Here is a 14,851-nt window from a genome sequence, read left to right on the forward strand (position 1 = left end):
GGTTATGCAAACGTCAATCATTCATTTCTAAAATAAAATGTACTACTGGCTAAAGCTGAAAGCTCTGGTCAGAGCCTTCCTACTAGTTTGATTTTAAGTACTGTGCAGTCAGAGTTTCATAGCAGCAAGGAGTCGTGGGTGAGTTTCCCCAGCTGAAGTAACTGATCTGTATGTGTGGTTCAGGGTTTGGGTTTTTTTGAGGCTTTCAGATGATGCTGCTGTATCAGTGTCCTGCAGACAGACTGCACACAGTGGATCAAATGATAATCATGATGATAACCAGACTAAGAACACTACAGCTTGCTGCTCTACTTGTAGTACGCTGTTCAGTTACTCCTATAGCCCCACTGTCAACCCTTAATTTGGACTGTAAAATCAGAGCTTCTTCAAGCTGTGTTTCTGTTTTGTTTACAATGTGGTTTCATATTCCAAGCGCTCCTGGATAAGAGCGTCATCCTTATACTGTAGCCGTGGAGGAGCAGGGGAACATTCAAATGCTAAGATCGCCTTCCTCAGGCTCCTGTCCAACACATGTCTCTCCCATGCTGGGTACCTGTTCCTGAACAGATCGATTTTAATGACAGACTCCTCAATCCTTGGTGGCCGGGATGAAGGTGTGGATGGTGCGGTAGGTCTCACCTGAAACACAGGCACACACCCATCTCTCTCCGCAAATTTTTGATCCCGCTCACTCGTGACGCTTCGGTTGTTGGAGATGGACCGTAGAGTGTTTGTGGCCCCTTCAGGGGGTAGGGTGAAGGCAGTGGCAGGGTCCTCACAAGCACAGCTTGGTGACTGCCCAAACCTTGGTCCATTGGGGTGAAAGAAGGCATAGTACATGAGCATAAAAACAATGCCTGTTAAAAAGCTGCTGAACACTACACACAGTGCTGGTATGGCAAATGCATCAGAGATCGGTGGGGCCTTGTACAGATACCAGAGAGCACTCAAGGCGGTGTTTTCTAAAAGGATCACAAAATAGTAAATGAAAAGCCTACAGCGTGTCCTTCCTTCCTTGACATTGAACCAGCTGAAGATATAGATTATGCCAACAACCATGTCGAAAACTATCTCCTCCCATTTAGTGATGCAAAACTCTGTCTCGCAGTGGACAATCCAGAAGGTCATGATGCACCAGTGCAGCACGATGAAGATCCCAAAGTACAGCTGGAAAACCGAGGCAAACAAAGCAAAAGTAATGACCCGTGCTGCAATTGTGAAGAAATGCCAGCAAAACTGGATTATAACAGCCATATAACTGATGGGTTTCTTGTCATCACGGGAGTCACGAAGGGCCTTTTGGTAGGAGGCCAAAGCCCAAGCCAGGGATACGAGAGATGCTGCAGCAGTAAGACCTGGAAGGAAACAGGAGATGCTGTTAAGGCATAATTAGTATACCAGCCCTTGGTTGAAACTGGTGAGATCCTTGCTGGTTTAAATGAGCTCTTCACCACTCACATAATCAAACCTCCTCCTCCTCCTTTAGCTCAGCCAGCACTGAGAAATGGACTTCTACTGCTGAGATGTCATTGTCCTTACAAGGCTGGATGCACACAAACAAGAGAAGCCAGCAAACTACACTCCAAAACACAGTATCACAGTATCACAGTATGTTTGGGATTGGAAGGGACCTCAAAAGATCATCTAGTCCAATTCCCCTGCTGGAGCAGGAATGCCTAGGTGAGGTCGCACAGGAACATGTCCAGGTGGGTCTTGAATGTCTCCAGAGAAGGAGACTCTACAACCCTCCTGGGCAGCCTGTTCCAGTGCTCTGTCACCCTTACTGAGAAGTTTTTTCTCAAATTTAAGTGGAACCTCTTGTGTTCCAGCTTGATCCCATTACCCCTTGTCCTATCATTGTTTGCCACCGAGAAGAGCCTGGCTCCATCCTCATGGCACTCACCCTTTATATATTTATAAACATTAATAAGGTCACCCCTCAGTCTCCTCTTCTCCAAAGTAAAGAGACCCAGCTCTCTCAGCCTTTCTCTAGCAATTTAATATTTGAAAAAAATTTATTGACTCACAACTTTGAGCAAGTCAGGAATAGGTGTCTCTGTGTGATTTAACAGTATCTACTGTGGTTATAGTTTTAAAGAAAGAATATGAGTTTTCTGATTTTAATAAGTCATTAAAGAAGCCTAATAAAAAGCAATCAGGTCTTCTGAATTAAAATGTCAGCATCAAATACATATAAACTAAATCAATAATAATTCAAGTGTAAATCTACATTTTAAAAAAACTAATGTTATTCTTGTTACACCAAAGTTTAAACTCTTGCTGAGGGAAAAATGTTGCCTATTTTGATATTTCCACTACTTTTAAAAAGAATTTTAAGAAGTAGAAAATATAAAAACTGTATTTTCTTCCAGTTAGAAATCAAATTAATTTTAGAAATGTTGGAATTTTCTACTGAATTAAAATTCTGAGTACAGATGCTCCTAAAGCAGGGAGTCGTGACTTAATGTTCGTATAGCCGTTCTGTCTCCCATATATCACAGAATTGCCTATTTATGAGGCCTTGAACTATAGTATTTCTGGAAAACCTGTCAAATATTTTTCACAAAAAGAGTTCAATATAAAATTACTTCCATGAGATTTTAAAAATATTAGTTTTGTAAAAATAATTCATATTCACATGAAAATACAAAGTCAGTAAAAAAATCCCACAACAACAAACCCTTTCTATGCTTATTTTGAATGTGTATTATTCTGTTTTCCTCCAGTTTGATTGTTCTTGGTAGGTAAACTTAAAAAAAGAAGTTGCTCGGCAACTGAATCTAATTTTTAAACTAATCTGTTATTTCCATGCACTACCAGAAAAATACCTTACGTTCCCATTTAAGCTGTAATGTAGTTCAGCATAGTTATTGAAATTCATAACAGTTACATAGCATTCTGCTAGAAATGAATGATAATTCTTCTTTACTAGATGATTAATTTTGATTTACTTATGACTTGTATCCAGCTGCTTTGGATGGAAACGGGAATTGAAATGAAATGCAAAACCCCATCATTTTAACTGTATTTATTATTTAAATAAAATTGCAATAAATACGTTGTATACAGAAGAAAAATGTATCAAAGATTTTATACTTAAAACTGGTTTCTTACCAAAGCAAATTTTATATACAGTTAATGAATGAATTCATAAGTCTCAGCATCCCAGACTGAGAATTCAGCTTACTCAATTTCTAAACAGCTCCTTAACTTTGAACTAGTTATTAAAGTAAATCAAACTGGAATGAAGAAAACATTTCTTTTGTCTGCTTCTATAAGCTGTTTAATAATTTCAACAAGCATTGGTTCTGGATGCATATACAGTATTTTTCTTCCCTGTTCAACATCTTTCACTAAACCTAGCCATCAAGAATGTATTACTTAAATATTACGAATTTTATGCAAATTTTTAAAATTCAGAGTAGTGAGTTTAAGTCTAAATACATCTTGCTATTCACTTTTGGGAAAAAAAAAAAAAAAAGGTTTATTTTAAAACAGAAAAATGTAGCCTACGGAAAAAATACCTGATTCTGAAGGAAAAAAAAAATCTATTTCAGCAATCCATCAGCTTAACATGTTTTTTTTTTCGCTCAGTAAATAGTACAGAGAGATTCATTGCTCTTCAGGAGGGATTGTGTTTGCCAGTGTTTCTCCCTCAGTCACTGGCAGGGTGCTAATTACGTGATGAGCTCCCATGAATCCATGATTTTAAACCCCCTTTGTTTTAAAAATAAAAATAGTAAACAACCAGCAGAAAGATACAACAAACTTAGGCTTCCAGGGAAATATTTTTTTAAAAAACTTCATCATTTTTCTTCCCCCACAGATGCTTGGATGCCAAAACATCAGCGTTACTTCTGGAATCACGGAAGGAAAAAACTATCAGCAATGAAAACAGGAAAGAGACATGGTATAAATTGTTATTTTAATTTCTGACATGTAGATTTGCTTTTCACACTGGACTGTCTTTCAGGGGCCATTATCTTTGGAGACAACTGTAACAGCTGAAAACATGAGTTCTCATTTTCCTGTAGGAATGTTTTAAGAAAAAACACAGTAATTTCCCTTATGAAATGAAAATTTTGGAAAGGTAGATGAGTAGGATAAAGGATAAGAGAATCCTTCAATACAAACGAGCCACTCTGAACAAGAGCTCAAGAACAGCATTATCAGCATAGGAAATAATAATGTGAGGGAGAAATCCGTATATTTTCTTTGCAAATCTAAATTTGATGATCTCACGCACTCCCCCAGAGGTTTCTAGAGATATCATCAGTTTTGCATTAGGAGGTGTAAAATCATGCAATAATGCACACAGAATGTTCCAAATTAAATGTTAAAATTCATAGAAATTTCTGATGTTATAATGATAATTAATTCAGCCATTGTCTGGGACAGAAAGAAGCAAGTACAATAGCAAGGTGATTCTGTTATTTAAATAGTCATTAGTAGGAAATTATCCTTTGCTTTTACAGAGCAAACTCAGGAATATTGGTATACAGGAGAGAAAAGTAGACAAGGGATTGTACAAAGGGAAATAACTGCCAGTTAAAGTATTATGTATCTATTCTCATGCTATTGGCAAAGGTGTTAGGGATGCAGAATTAAAATAAGCCTAAAGGCTTCATAGGCATCATCCATTTTTCTTATTGATGAGGTGAAGCAGTAAAGAATTATTAAAAGTATAATGAATAATGAGAACAATAATGTAAAAGTGATGCAAATGGCAGTTTTCTAATAAAGAAATGTCACTATATAAATAATTTGCTGGGGACGGTTAGAGATAAAGTGAATTACTGTAGCCCTGCATGGATAACTCATTAATTAGAACATATCAATGCATTGGCTGAGTATGTGTTTGTATAAATCCCTTTATCCATATTCCAAAAGAAGAAGTGAAATTAATTTCTATTACTATCAAGACAAACTTTAAAGGCAATAACATACCACTGGGAAAAATGAATGTCCTATAGACCTAATGGGAACCAAGCAATTAGTAATGATGCAGGTGATTTAACTTCTGCGGTGGGGAAGGCTTATTCGCCACCGAGAAATGAACAGAGAAGACTAGTCTGTGATCTGTGGAGCCACCATTCATAAAGAACAAGCACCTGCCTGCTCAGCTGCAGCCTCCGCACTGTCTTTGGGTGCTGCAGCCACTTTCTGGTGTATTTGACAGTCTTGTATATCAGAGTCTTGTATTTGGGGTCTTGATCTTACAAATTAAGATTATCTAGCCATTCTCAGTGAATATATACTCAAGAAACTGTATATTCATCCATTACAGACTGTTAAAAGGCCAGGGAATTAGGAATTCTGTAAAATGCCCTCGGGAAACATGAAAGCATGTTTCTGTTTCTTCCTTTTCTAAGCTTCACATTTTTATTGAAGTATATGATTTGGTCTCTAACATTCTGTCCTGACGAGGAAAGAAATACGGCCTTTGCATGGGAAAAAGATCACTTCACATATTCCATCAGACAAATGATGCTTTTGCTTGTTTCTAAAATGAACACCCGAAAAACTCTGCATAGCAGATGGGGAGTGTACTTACCTACTTCCAGCCCATCAATAATAGTCTCAATAGTGAGACTGGCCAATAATGCATTGTGCCAGGACAACTTTCTGTCAGGAACTAATTAGAATCTGTTTTGAGTGAAAAAGACAATTTAACCTCTTCTGTTAACTGTTTGCATTTCTTGTTTATAGTGTTTATATAAAGGAATGACAACTTCGTAATCATAGTTGAATTTAAGACAATACACTTCCTGTCTGAAAACAAAGAACAGAATTGCCTTGATTGAGTTGTAATTTTAACTTCTTTACCTGGAAATGATTAATTTCTCCATGTATAGGAAACGTTCTTGCTTTTTATAGAGTGTGGCATAGCTGTACTGGTACTTCAAATCTGATACATAATAGACTGCTACGAGCTACAGCTCATTAAAGACAAGATAAAAGCAACATGAACATGATTTTCACAAGTGAGAGTAAACATGTATGAGAGAAAAGAGAATGTATATAGAGATGGATACACTCACAAATGTAATACTGCTTCAAGAACACGAGCTCAAATAGTTATAGGAGAGCCAATGAAGTTCTCTTCAATGGTATTTGTGAGAAATCTGACTGAAATGTTTTATTTGTGAGTAATCCAAATAGAATTGCTCACAACAGCTAAAGGTTTTCCGTATTACATCTCTGCTTGGCAATTCACAACTTAATTGTATCCTGCTGACACCTCTGCCTTTGCATTATGGTTCTCCCAATTGATTTAACTCTGAGGAAAGCAACTCAGTGTCTAAGTGGCATATATGATTTACTAGTTTGTAATTTTCTCCCACTCCCATAATATAATCCTTGGCTGGGGTGTAACTGAAAAAAATATGAGTCTCATTCTCACATTAATTTTATCTTAGTCCTGTTTTGTACTCGAGAGAGTAAAAGGCACATTCAGGTCCATAAATCAGGTTTTTTTTAATTTTTTCTAATCACTTCAGTCCATAAATCCTACATAGAATGAGTACATCTCAGGTCAGCTGGAAAACCTACAAATGAAAGAACTGATCAGAAAAAGTGCTCTTTGACATTCAATCTGATTTCAGAAATCAAACTCCTGCCAAAGCTTCTGTCTCTGCTTCGTCCTCCTTTCTAAACTTGTACTCATCTCATCATTTCCAGGAATAAATTAATGTAAAAGTAGGAATATCAAATGTAGTTGGTCATCTGGGCATGACAACTTTGCCTGGGATCTGAGACTACAAAACATTTGGCATGCTATATTTACACAGCTTCTGCCATGCTGCTCTGCGAGTATAGGCAACAAGCTTGACATTCACATGGAGGCCTTGCAGCTTGGCAAGGCAGTCTAGGAACTTCTGCACTACTTTTTTATTCACATACAGTAGTATGGCAATGTATGACATGGTATACATACTGTACTTCCGCATGGAAAAACTAGGAAAAGGTTCTTCACCCAGAGGGTGGTGAACACTGGAACAGGCTCCCCAGGGAGGTGTCACCACCCCAAGCCTGACAGTGTTCAAGAAGCAATTGGACAACGCCCTCAGACACATGGTGTGAGCTGTGGAATTGTCATACGCAGGGACAGGAGTTGGACTCAATGATCCTTGTGGGCCCCTTCCAACTCAGGACATTCTACGATTCATTCTGTGTGGTTTAGTACACAGGATGCTTTACAAGATTCAGGGCAGCTTTTGATCATACCAGAGACCATGTCTAGGTTCTCACCATGTGTTTCATGCTCATGAGTCTCATTCCCTGATCAATAATGTGAGATAAAACCTAAAGATGAAGCATACTTTTTAATGCTTTCCTATTATCAAAAGAGGTAACAATATAAACTCTTGCCCTCACCCAGGTTATTTCCTTCCCTGATGACTGCAGATGTAGCACTGTACTAAAGCATCCATACTGGAATCCATCCTTACAGCCTTAAGAGTCTACCATCGGGTTTCTTAGTTAGGGACATTTATTGTATAAGGATTCCTGTTGACACAGTCTTGCTGGCATATTTGTTTTTCAGAAGAAGAGAGCACCACTAACTTAATGACTGCAGCCAGGTCCAACCCCCTAAAATGTGTTGCATGCTGATTTTAACATATCTTTCTGTATTCCAGGGTTTGTGGCCTTGTTGTCCAGGGTCATTCTCTATAAGTATCTTGCCAAAATAATCCTATTTCTTCCTTACCTCAGTGAGTTTGTCTTATACTAGCTGTCTGTCATGATTTAACCTGAGCTAGTAATATAACTGATAACCACTTGATCACTCCCTACTCTCCACCCCTAAATAGGGGAAAGAATCAAAAGGAAAGGGAGAAACTTTTGATTTGAGATAAACACAGTTTAATAAAATAACAAAATAACATTAATATACAACTATTACTAACAATATATATTTAATAGAAATAGAATATAGAATAAAAGATAGTCAATGCAATTCCTCACAAACTGTCTACACCAAGCAGCCAGTTCCGTGAAGCAGCACCTGGTCCAAAACAATCCATCCCAGAAAGAGAAAAAGGCAGAAAAGGCCAGAGGCCTCTGCAAAACGGCAAAAGGCCAAACTACAGAAAGTCCCTAACAGAACTCCCCTGAACAGGTCTCCGTCCTGGCTCCAACAAAGAGAAAACTGAAAGATCCCGACCCTCCTTAAATATGAAGCATGATGCTAATGGAATGGAATATTCTTACTGATAAGTCTGTGTGTCAGTCAAGGTCTGCCCCATCTATACCCCCCTTCCCAACTGCCTCATATCTGTGGGCAGAGGGCTCAGAAAGTCTTTGACTACAGCAATTAAAAACATTAACTCTGTCCTGGGCTTTTATCTTCTTGCTCGCAAACTAAATTCAAACTATGACTGTGCTAGCTACAAAAAAGAAAGGTTTATAATAGTGAAGGAAAATTAACTCATTTTCAGTCAATCCAGCACACTGTCCTAAACCCTAGTCAAAGGCTTTCTGTGTAATTGAAACAAGCTGCTTGAGGTCAGAAAAGGACTTTTCTTAGGTGTCACTAGCTGATTGTGTTTAGATGGAAATGGCACTTTACTGAAATATTCCACTTCTGTAGTTTTAGACTTTTAGACTGTTTTAGGCTTAGACTGTTGGCTGCCCACAAACATGGGAGTGACAGTGTTTGAGGATGAGTATCTAGTCATCCACGTTTCCAGTGTTTGCCACAGCCTGCTTTCACAACTGGGGATATTCAAGGCAATATTGATGGCTTGATCAGCTTGTCTGCCAACTTTCAGCTTAACTTTCTCCCACTACATACTGGGGTGGGGTCATAGAGCATAAGGGATGACACAAACTCTTTCTTGTTGAAATGTAAGTCAGATTTATGCCTGATATTACTTCTCCTAAGTGTTACATAATGCTTAGAGAACATGCTAGCATATACAGGAATAATTTCTCCCATCATTCCTTTCAGCTGCTTTTTGTAGACACTTCCGGTGAGACAACTTACAGCTGTTTCTTGAATTTGGCTCTCCATAACAACTTACTATTGCCCTGGAAGTCTAGAAACATTACATATATAAAATGTTAGTTTCAACCTTACTCATTTTACCTCCCCCTAAATTTTTTCCAGTGGTGGTTTGGATTCTGTGTAGGGGACCAAAGTCAACTGACAAAATGCTGGGTCATTGTATGTATCTTTAGCAGATTCTTAGGGGCTGTACCAGACACCTGACTAATGATTTATCCCTTGCTGCACTCAAGGTCATATCCACCTTACCAAATCTGTTCGACATACTGTTAAGTTTCTTCCGCTGAACAACTATCCTGGCCTTTGCTTTAATCAGATCTACAGCTGAATGATGGTCCTAATTTTATCTCAAGCTAACATCAAGAACAGTTGCCTCTCCCCCAAACCCAAACTAAGTATTTTACCCAAATTTTGTTGTTAGTTTCCCAAGAGTTCTTTTGGAAACTAGGAATAAAATCTACTACAGATAAAGAAAGTCAACTTAGCATGCAGAGACCACAAGAATCATGAAACCTGGACTTCTGTCTTTCAAGAGACCACAATCAATAATTCAGACCTCCTCTTTCTTCACAGTCAGCTGATGATGAAACGGTTTTGTGGGACAACAACTAAAAGCTTTGCTTCTTTCTCATCAATCTGTAGAAGTAACTGACTGTTTAAGATGCTTGAGTTGAAGTCATACTGCCAGAATATTCTGGCTAAGGCCAGTTACTAGCTGACTGAGCATCCTGGGTGATCTCCTCCCTCACATTTTCCTAATATTATAACTTACAATTCGGGAGTCTTTACTAGCCACTAATCAAGTCCAGTCCTTCACAGGCAGTGAGAACCATCAGGTACTCATGTATGTCATGCAATCTGTGTGCTGCCAGGCTTGGCAAGACAGCATGAGATCATTTTGCCTGCTAGGAAGCTAAACTTAGATTTCTGTACTTTCACAGCTAGACTCCTTGTCTGTTAGGCAATTTGGTATCTTTATATTCTGGTGAAGTAAGTGCAGCATAAACATACCCACTGACTCCGGGCTCATTTCCATGATTTGTACATTTCTTCTTAGACTAAAAGTGCTTTGGATGTCTTGAGGCTGCTGCAAGTAGCTTATAGAAATCAAGGGATTATTTGGAGACTGCAGCAATTCCAAGCAGAACAAAAGCCCTTCCATTAGCTCTTGAGGAGAATCAACATCATGATACCATAATGTTAAGTTAAAGAAAGGGCACCACCTACAGGAGAAGGCTCCACCTGCACTGCGCCATCCAATGCACTGCACATATGGACACCTTCCATAAAGCCAACAGCAGAAGCAGTAGCAACTTCTCCCTGCTGCTCAACAGGAGAAAAAGATATAGGCCACTAGAGACATTAAAAATCCTGCAAAAACTTTGTATCAGTCCACATTTCTGTGTTTTTACCTTTATGTTTCTGTTGAGCTTTTATTTTTGAGCTGCTGAGCTTTTTTTTTTTTACTCGTGCAACTTCTGGACAAAGCTTCTCTTGGTATATTCCACTTGCTCAGAGGAAGCAGTAACACAGTTTTTCATTCCATGGCGGCTGACAAGATCAACTGGAATTCTTCTATTGGTAACACTTTGGAAAAATATTCATCAATTGGAAAAAAAAAAAGTACACAGTACATTCACTGAGTGAATCCTATACTTGTGATAAAACAGGCACCTGAGTATTAAAAAGTTTTAGACAAGGGAGAAAACATTCTTCCAAGGGAGATTTACCTTCACTTTAAAAATGCACTTTTTTTTTTTCCTATCTGACCTTATCTACTTTTGCTTTTCAGGCACCATTTTGGCTCAAGTTCTGTAGAATTCAAACAACTTCAGCATAACATTTAATGTACATTTAGAATCTTAAAAGCCAAGGTTTCCAATTTTTCACTTAGAAGCCCTTGGTACCTTTGAAATAGCATAATGTCAGGGCATCCTTAGAGATAATGCTTTTCTTTCTTTCTTTCTTGCTTGGGGGACAATATCTCCTTCCCTTCTCAATATGCAATGATACTACAGAGGTCAGGGTATAATCTACAAAGAAGACTTGATGGTTACATGTGTTTCCAAGTAATTGTTTTTAAATTAATAGAACCTTCATGTTTCCAGTTATGTAAAGACTAAATGCTGGAAGAGAGGGAGATGTGGACTGTGAAAGCCCCGTCATATATGGTCTTCAGAATGAGGGCTTAAAGCATTATTCCTGATAGCTCTAGGGCTCTTAATCATCTGTATGGCTAAAAGAAGATTCATAGAAATGCCAAGACCATGGACAAAACAACTTAAAACAAATTTTAAATATTAGAACACAGTTTTTCTAAGCCTGAAATGAGCTGGTGAAAGATATGTTATCACTATCAAACAGGATTTCTGATGTGTTTTCCACCAGCACCTCACAAGCAAAACAGCTTGAAATGACCTTACTGGCTGCAATATGGTAGAACATAGCAGAAATAGCATCTGGTGGATCCAAACTGTCTCTCCTAATTATTTTTCTCAAGAGAAACTGAATATCATAGAATACACATAGCAGTATCACACTGGCTCTTGAAATATCTATTGAGGATTTTGAAAAGGAAGGGCTAAATCAATATTCCAAATACACCAGGTTTTACTACTACTACTACTACTACTACTACTGCTACTACTACTACTATTATTATTATTATTATTATTATTGAAATTGCACTAGCAGTGGCCAGGATCCAACACAGAGAAGACTAGAAGTCAAGGCATGTTTTGGCATGAAAAATATCCCAAATACCTTACACTGAGTCTTACTACAAATCAATAGCAGGGGACCAGGTCACTGACAACAAAATACTGACTGCATGCAGAAAGATAGCATGGGGCCATCACTCCCCTTAAATCTCCTTAAGCCGTAAGTTTATGATTGGCTTTCAGTGGTTCATATGCTCATATTGGATTTCTGAAAGGGGATAAATTTCAGCCTCATTAACCAACTTATATTTCTCCCACTTGCACACTAAAGTCAGTCTAAAGTTAGTACCTTATTTGACACAGTCGATCTAAGAAATATTTTATATATATAGCATTTTTCTGTGTTTGCCTTTTAAGATTCACTATGCTCTTCATCTCTGAAATGATGCTGGGGATAATGCCTGATATGGTGCTCTGGGACAAAAGGCAATTAGTATCACTCCAAAAAGGAAATTGATTCAGCATTTGTGCAATCCCTCTTAGCAGAAGGAAAACTGGAGATGTCACCTTTGTCTGGTACATGATGCTATTTAAGTTTCCTTTGGATCAAACTGAAATACTGTAGTTCTCACTATTTGTTATGTTTCTTTCACTTTGAAAAACTTCAAATACATTTTCACAATAATTCACTAAATAGACTTATTTTTCTGTTACTGGAAAAGCAATCACTAACCTTCTCTCCTCCCTCCCAAAATAAAATCCATATTTTCTCCTATTGTGCAGATAATGTAAATTGAAGCAAAATATAACTAACTGATTGCAATAATATTCAGTGTATTCTGGGGGCTCTGGAGTTTAATTCTGGTTCTAGCTCATGCCCAGCTTTGGATTATTTTAGAGTAATATTTATAGCTTTGTCTTCAATATTAATTACAAAGGTATTAGTTATTGTTAAGAAAGTTCTACAGCTATATCTCTACCTATCTCTGATATAGCTAGAATATGTCTATGTGACATATATATATAGGTAGATATTATTTATCTGTGTACATTTTGTATGTACAGAATATTTAGATCTATATACTACATACGAAGAGATAAACTGGCACAATTTGAAGACTCCAAGCAAAATAATGACTCAACATTTCCTCTGAAAAGCTTTTTCAATATTTATCTGTGGTTTGTGCCAGAAAGTTGCACCTTATTGCAAGATTAAATTAATCTAATTTCAGTTTCTGGAGCTTGCCTAGAAGATTGGAAAAGCTTCCCTGGCTCCTGCATTGAACATTTTTTTCCCTGTAAAAATACCCAGAGAGAGTGACTGAATCACTTTTTCAATCTTTTCCCAGTATTCTGGGCTGATCAGTTCCTTTAAGACTTTTATCCCGATGGCTGACTGATGGCCTCTTGGATCATTTTGTTCCTCTCCTTTGATCTTTCAGTAGCTCCATCCTCCAGGAGGTGTGAGTCACAGAACAGGGCATGGGCTTTTATCAGTGGCCTTACTGGTGGTGTTCACAGTGGCATGCTCACTTCAATGTGTCTACTTCATATCTTCCATCTCCTAGATCTATGGATCAAATAAGGCTCAAAGCCACAACTTGACACTGACATCTCACAAAAAAGCTCTTCTCCATGCTGACTGCTACACCATGTTCTGAATTACTGGTTTTTAAGACAGAGATTTTCCCATTTTACAGGTGTAGTCTGTGATTCTGATTGTCAAATACACCTTTCTGCATTAAAACATAATTGGATGTGATAATTTTGTCCAAATGATTCAGATCAGCCTGTGATGGTACCTGTCCTATGTACTATTGACTACACTCACACCTCTGTGCAAAGCCTGGGAAAACAACCTGTCACTGGAAGCTCAGCCAGCAAATATTACATATCATCATTCATAAGGCTATCAAACAAGATGAGAACAAGGGCAAATATTCGGTAGGTGTTTCTGTGCATTTCCACGCTCATTCTTTCCTAATTTTCATATCCATCTAGATGACAGATTTTTGTTAACTTAATGTGAGCCCTACTCAATCCTGCTTCAAGATCTTGTATGAATTTAAGTCCCATGGACTTTAAAAAAAAGTGCATTATTCATTATAGTTGCTGTCATCATTCTAACTTGTAAGCTTGTCAATGAAAGATAAGAGGTTTGGGTAACAAGACGGGTGCTCAATAAAAAAAGGTTTGTAGAATTCTACTATCTATCTTCTAATTCTTTGTTACTTCAGTATGCAGTTGACCTTTCTGTTACTTTATACTGAATTAATGTCAGGCTAATCTACATTTATTTTTAGCTCTGTGCACCTTTTCTTTTATAATTTTTAGATTTGTTTCTTTACGCATCTGCACATCAGTCTGTTCCATAGTAACTTTTCAGAATGACCAACTGTTTTCAACAGAATTTGACACAGAAACAGACATCTCAAATCCACTAAGTTTTGCAAAGTTCAGGGCAAACAACAACTAGAGAAGGGCCCAAAGAAGTGTTCCCACTGAAAGTAGAATTCAGGTATTTTTATGCCTGAATTTTAGGCATTTTTATTCCAAAAGCCAGGGACCAATTAGTAAGTGAATAAACATGTTCCTGGCAGCTGGCAAATCCACATAGATATAACTTTGAGCTAAGCCCAGCAGATATTGCCTCTTACACATCCAAACCCAAAGCATAAGAGAGAACTGGGAAGAAAACAGTGAGTGAACAGTGCAGTGTCCAGGGGATTTGAGGAAAAACTCGAGATATTTTGAGGGCGATGGTTAAGGGCAGGAGTAGGAGACACTATGAGAAGCCTATGAGGATATTATATGTTTATTCCTACAATAGATATAGAAAGGAGCCAGTAGGAAATGTGGCTTCATTATTTTTTCTGCTTGAAGAACTCACGAAATTATATTAATAGGCACTCTGTGTATCTGGAATTCACCTACTTCTCCAATATTTTGTTAAAAGTGAATGTTTCAGTGTCTATAGACATTCACAACAGGGTCTGCTAAGCTGAAGACGATATAGTTTAGGCTGGAAATAGAATACAAAGAGGGCCCTATAACTGGAATTCAGAGACTCAGATTATGTTTTAGAGATTACTGAGCATCTACCTCAAAAAGCAAATCAATGGGTACTAGTTTTACTGCAGTGTGACTTTCAATCAGGTTCTTTGCAGACACAAGGGGGGAA

General features: G+C 37.9%; 1 protein-coding gene across 1 annotated transcript in view; it reads right to left on the reverse strand.

The window, feature by feature from the left end:
• Nucleotides 1-408: 408 nt before the first annotated feature.
• Nucleotides 409-14,851, reverse strand: part of XKR4 (XK related 4) — a gene marked incomplete at both ends in the record, with an annotated part of 223,170 nt that continues 208,727 nt past the window's right edge. Inside the window, one exon of the mRNA XM_080340532.1 lies at nucleotides 409-1,355. Coding sequence (XP_080196658.1) covers nucleotides 409-1,355 — 947 coding nt within the window. The remainder of the gene's footprint in view (nucleotides 1,356-14,851) is intronic.

The sequence above is a fragment of the Nesoenas mayeri genome (assembly GCF_963082525.1).
Source record: "Nesoenas mayeri genome assembly, chromosome: 2".
NCBI classification, from domain to species: domain Eukaryota; kingdom Metazoa; phylum Chordata; class Aves; order Columbiformes; family Columbidae; genus Nesoenas; species Nesoenas mayeri.